This window comes from Chelonoidis abingdonii, chromosome 1 (assembly GCF_003597395.2).
Source record: "Chelonoidis abingdonii isolate Lonesome George chromosome 1, CheloAbing_2.0, whole genome shotgun sequence".
In the NCBI taxonomy this organism is placed as follows: domain Eukaryota; kingdom Metazoa; phylum Chordata; order Testudines; family Testudinidae; genus Chelonoidis; species Chelonoidis abingdonii.
Genome location: NC_133769.1, coordinates 209474948 through 209480899, shown reverse-complemented (window position 1 = coordinate 209480899; position 5952 = coordinate 209474948). Strand labels below are relative to the sequence as shown.

Here is a 5952-nt window from a genome sequence, read left to right as displayed (position 1 = left end):
GGAGGGGGTGGTCAGGGGATGAGGAGCAGAGGGCAGTTGGATGGGGGTGGGAGTCCCGGGGGGGCTGTCAGTGGGCAGGGGTGTGGATAGGGGTCGGGGCAGTCAGGGGACAGGGAGCAGGGGAGTTGGCTAGGGGCAAGGGTCCCGGAAGGGGGTGGTCAGGGGACAAGGAGCGAGGGGATTGGATGGGTTGGGAGTTCTGAGGGGGCAGGGGGCAGGAAGTGGGAGGCGGTGGATAAGAGGAGGGGACCAGGCTGTTTGGGGAGGCACAGCCTTTCCTACCCAGCCCTCTGTACAGTTGCACAAACTCAAAGTGGCCCTCGGGCCAAAAAGTTTGCCCATCCCTGGTGTAGCCCCAAATGAAAAAAAAATACCCACATTCAGTTTGACCTACAGATATATTTGTTTCTTTTCTTTAATATTCAGCCCACAGACAAAGAGCACGATTAAGTTATTTTCAGTCAGACACAATGTATATGAAGTCAAGTGAAGATGTCATAGGTTATCAGAGTAGGAAAACCCTGATTCCCTGATCCATACGTGGATTCTGACCCTTGCTTCACAAGTAGACTCACTGAAGTCAAGTGAAGATACAAGATCAAGAGGATGTGGTTTGGAGTGAAGTAGGACAAATACATTCTGGAAGGGTATATCATACCTTTGCTACCTTAAGATCATGTTGCTGGAATCATTCCACATGGTGCTCTACCTTAAGAGCACTCAGAAACAAGAACTAGTGCAGGGTGCCATGGCCAGCTTAAGTAGAAGTCTGGATCAGGAGCACATTACACCCATGCTCCATGATTTGTACCAGTTCCCAGTAAATTTCAGAGTGGAATTCAAGGACTTGGTGTTAACTTGTAAAGCTCTAAATGGGTGAAAAACCAGTTACCTGAGAGCTTGTCTTCCTCCCCAGGCCAGAGCTGGGCTATAAATGAGCGAGCTGCTGGCAGGGGATCAGACTAGGACTTTGCAACTGCCCCCTTAGGATGTCACATCTTGACCTTCTGAACATGTGGATTTTAATTTGTGTAATGGGGTTCCCAGCATAGGATGGGCAGCTACACAGTTTTGTATAAATCAAAATAAAAATAAGGAAATATATACTTACGTTCAATGAGAAATAGAAAACAAACGATCCCCAGGCAAGCAATTATAACACCAGGAACCACAAAAGACAGACCCCAGCAGGTAGATACCCAGTAACCAGCAATTAAGGATCCTAAGATATTCCCTACGGAAGTGTGAGAATTCCAGATTCCCATGATCAAACCTCTCCTGCATTCAAAAGGATGCTAATTTTAGTTATTCTGCTCAAAAACATTAAGTAGCATACAGAATCACAGACAGCAGGTAATCTTTGGCACTGTTGAAGTGTTTTGAGTCCTTATCATTCTATAACTGTACATAACCCTTTATGCTACTGCCTTTTACCTGACCGTTTCAAAGTACCTAAACATTAATGAATGTATCCTACAAGCTTCCTTGTGCAGGATATGGGCATTATTCAGAATCTGACATGATTAAGACCTACTAGCCCGATTAAGGCTATGAAAATACACGGAATGACTCCAATTAATGTCAATGGATTTTGGATCAGGTCCTAAAGATGCATTTTTACTAGGAAAAAGAAAGACGTATTCTTAGTTTGAATCACCTATGTCTACACTAGAACTGTTACAGCAGCACAGCAGCAGCACTGTAGCACAAACACTGCTATAGCAACAGAAGGGGGTTTTCTGTCATTGTAGTAAATCCACCCCCTTAAGAGGCTGTAGCTAGGTCAATGGAAGAAATCAGCCTGGTCTACACTACAAAGTTAGGTTGATGTAAAGGTAGACTCAGTCATATAGGATCACTATTGGCATTTCAACATCACCAATGGTAATTTGCAGGTCAGGAAAGTCAGTCCTTGTTTGAAGCCTTCTGAACAGTCCTGTGTTCTTAAAGATGTGAGCAGCATCATGCACTTTCTGCCCACACTGATGTTAATGAAGCATCCTTGGTGATCCACCAATGCTTGCATAATCACAGAAAAGTAGTCCTTTCTGTTGATGTACTCTTGTGGCAAGATTGGGTGGTGCCAAAATGTGTGCCATCTATTGCTCCACTGCAGTTTGGAAACCCCATTTCTGCAAATCCACCCACTATGTCCTGCACACTGCCATGAGTACAGTCCTGCATAACAGGAAACAATTAATGGTCCTTCACACTTGTATGACAATGGGCCCCATAGTGGATTTTCCAACTCCAAAATGATTTCCCACTGAACAGTAGCAATCTGGCTTTGCAAGTTTCCACAGTGTGATTGGCACTCGCTTCTTCCTTATCAGTGCAGCTCTCATTTTGGTGTCCTGGTGCAGGAGGTCTGGGGAGAGCTCAGCACACAGATCCAGGGATGTGGCCTTGCACATCTAAAAGTTCTACAGCCACTGCTCATCATCCCAAGCTTGCATTATATGTAGGGTTACCAGATGGCAACTGTGAAAAAACGGGATGAGGGCTGGAGGGTAATAGGTGCCTATATAAGAAAAAGTCCCCCAAAACAGGACTGTCCCTTTAAAAATGGGACATTTGGTCACTCTGATTATATGATATGATCCCACCAGTCAGGGTTCATTTCTTGGGCCCAGAAGCAGTGAAGCTGCAGAGCTGCAGCTGTAGGCACTTGTAGTGTAACACATCCTCACTGATTATAACATTCATACAGTGGCATTTATAATAGAGACATCAGATCCTAGAGTAGCATCAATGTGAATTATTTCTGTGCAACTTCCATTGGTGCCAATGGATTTACTGTGCAGCTAATACAATGCTATGGAGAAATACTGTATGATGTTACAAAACAACAGTAAGATATCCCCCACTGTGGCACTGAAAAAGTTGGCTTTGAAAAAAGTGAGCACTATGAAATAGCAAACATTTTTGTTAATCCATCTGCCAAATATAATCTCTTTAAATTCATACTTTGAGTTGTATTATAAAAAAAAAGTGTTAGAAACAAGTAGGCCTTATGCCAATTTTTGATGTATATCCTGATGATTTTTAAACAGAAGTGAAAGCAATGGGAAATTCCAGTTTAAAACCAATGGCAAAATACAGCCCTTATTTTGTTTTTTGAAGTGTTTTTAGACTGAGAACATTTGCCAGCATTCCTCTCAATTCAACTCCAAAGTACTTAACTCATATGTCTGAGAGTTATTAATGAATACACACCAATACAGTTGTCTGAAACTGTAAGCAATCACGTTTTGTATAGGGGGCGCGTGACTCTTGCATTTGAAGAGACTGGGTGGCAGCACCAGAAGCTCTCTAGAAGTTGGGGGGCTACTGATGCCTGCACCCTGGCCCCACTCCCTGCTCCACAGCCCACCCCACTCAGCCCCCTCCTCCAAAACACTCCCCACTCCTCTCCGCTCCCTCTCCTGAGGCCCCCCCGATCACTCCTCTCCTCCCTTTCCCCCAGAAGCCCCACTCTTTCTCCTGAGCCCTCTCCACCCCCCTGCCACTTGCTTCTCTCTGCCCTTTTTGAACTGTTAAGCTAAGTTAGTTGCCACCACAACACGGGCGGCAGGTATAAGAGACTTGGGGAGCTAAGTCTCCCCGGATGGGGCAAGAAATGCCAGATAGGGCACACCTCCCTTTTGAGGCGCACCAGCCTGACGACTTTGGAGTGCTGCCACCAGAAGTTCCCAAGAAGTAGGGGGGCGCCACTGGCACCTAGACCATGGCCCCACCCGGACTCAGCCTGTGCTCCACCTCAAAGCCCAGCCCCCACTTGGCCTCTTCCCCCATGGCCCCACCTCCACTAAGCCTCTCCCCCTGGAGACTCCGTCCTCACTCTGCCTCTTCCCCTCTTGCCTTCCCCGGACCCCTGAGGCCCCTCCCACCTGTCACTCACTCCTCTGTGCCCCCTAACTCCTGTTGCTCACCCTTAAGGCAGAAGGGGGCAGAAAGGAGTAGCAGCTGGTGGGCGGGTGGGTTGGCTCGGCTTGGGGGCAAAGAGGAGCTTGTGGAACGGTTGCCAAATTTCTAATCGCACAAAACCGAATACCCTTGCCCCCCCCGCCCCACCCCTTCCCTGAAGTCCCACCCACTTACTCCATCTTCCCCACCCTTCCTCACTTTAACCAGGCTGGGGCCAAGGGTTGGGGGTACAGGAAGGGGTGAAGGCTCTGGCTGGGAGTGCGGGCTCCGGGGTGGAGCTCTGGGCTGGGGTTGCAGAGCAGGAGGGAGTGAGGGCTCCAGCTGTGGGTGCAGGAGTGGGCTCCTGGCTGGGGCCAGGAATGAGAGATATTGGGTGCAAGAGTGGCTCCAGGCTGAAGGGTTCAGAGTGCAGGGATGCATGTGCAGGGTGCGGCCAAGAAGCACTTGCCTCAGGTAGCTCCCGGAAGCGGCCGGCAATTCCAGCTCCTAGGCAGGGAGTCAGGGGGCTCTGTGTGCTGCCAGTACCTGCAGGTGTTGCCTCCGTAGTTCCTGTTGGCTGTGGTTCCCAGCCAATGGGAGCTGTGGAGCCAGCTCTTGGGGTGGGAGCAGCACACGGAGCCCCCGCAGCCACCCCTGTGCCTAGGAGCCAGACATGCCTGCCGCTTCTAGGAGCTGCACAGAGCCAGGGCAGGCAGGGAGCCTGGCTTAGCCTCACTGCCCTACCAACTGGACTTTTAGTGGCTTGGTCATTGGTGCTGATCGGAGCTGCCAGGGTCGCTTTTCAAAAACCAAACACCTGGCAACCCTAGCAGACAGGGGTGAGAAGAGGTGGAGTAGGAGTGAGGCCTTGGGGTGGGGTGAGTGTAAGTGCAGCAGGGTCTCAGGGGCAGGAGGTGGCCAAGTGGGGGTAGGGCCTTTGGGTAGAGCGAGGCCACAGTATGGGCACTGGTAGTCCTTTCCCCTCACTTCTGGGGAGCTCCTGGTGCTCCCACACAGCCTCCCCAAACACAAGAGTCACACGACGCCTATGCATGACAAACAGGTAATTACGTATTTTTAAAGGATCTGCCTTAAAGGCTTAATTTAAAAAAATCACTGAAACTAAATGGGAGTTCTTACACTGACTTCATCAGGTTTTATATTAAGGCCTAAAAACTACCTACATATAGTCCCAGTGCTTAAAAATATGTATATTTTTACCTTCCTTTTCCAAACCAGTTGCCAATGCAGGTAACAACACTGGGCCAGCCAGTGGTTTGTACCAATCCATTAGCTATCTGAAATCATATTTGAAAAAACATTTTATGAATATGAAAATTCTTACACAAAATTTCATGCTAAGGGCTTAGAACAGTCTAAATTGCACAAGAACAAGCCTACATTATCATTAATATTAGATTAATATTTTTTCCAAACACCATTATTCAGCAAAAATAAAGTAAGACTTAATACGTACAGCACTTTGTATCTAAGGATTTCAAAGCTTTTTATAGGGCAAACCTCCACAAATTGTCATCTCAGGTTTGCCAAAGATCACACGGAATGTGACAGTGCTAAGGGTTCTTAACTCCCACTGCTCTAACCACTTCATAATACTTTCACCTGAATATGAGTTTAGGGAAATGTATGGGTGAAAATAAATGCTGAAAAGACAAAGCCTTATCAAAGAATGTAGAACCTAGAAAGGACTAAAAGAAAAGATGTATACACTGAAGGGACAAATTTCCTTATATACTAAATTCAGTCTTAGGGTTGAAGTTGAAATGAAGTTCTTTAACAACCTGTTTAAGGCTGGGATTTTTCGAAGGATACTAAGGGAGTTAGGTACCTGACTCCCATCAATGGGGCATTTTACTCTCTTAGGCCACGTCTACACTACGCGATAATATCGAATTAGCTAAAATCGGTTTCATAAAACTGATATTATAAATTTGATTTCATGCGGCCACATTAGGCACAGTAATTCGGCGTTGTGTGTCCATGGTCCGAGGCAAGCGTCGATTTCTGAAGCGTTGCATTGTGGGT

General features: G+C 47.2%; 1 protein-coding gene across 1 annotated transcript in view; it reads right to left on the bottom strand.

Moving 5' to 3' along the window:
• The window catches only part of SLC37A1 (solute carrier family 37 member 1), a 57375-nt gene that overhangs the window by 32402 nt on the left and 19021 nt on the right, over nucleotides 1–5952 (bottom strand). Inside the window, exons 8-9 of the mRNA XM_032763618.2 lie at nucleotides 5128–5204; nucleotides 1112–1278 (exon numbers count right to left, since the gene is read on the bottom strand). Coding sequence (XP_032619509.1) covers nucleotides 1112–1278; nucleotides 5128–5204 — 244 coding nt within the window. The remainder of the gene's footprint in view (nucleotides 1–1111; nucleotides 1279–5127; nucleotides 5205–5952) is intronic.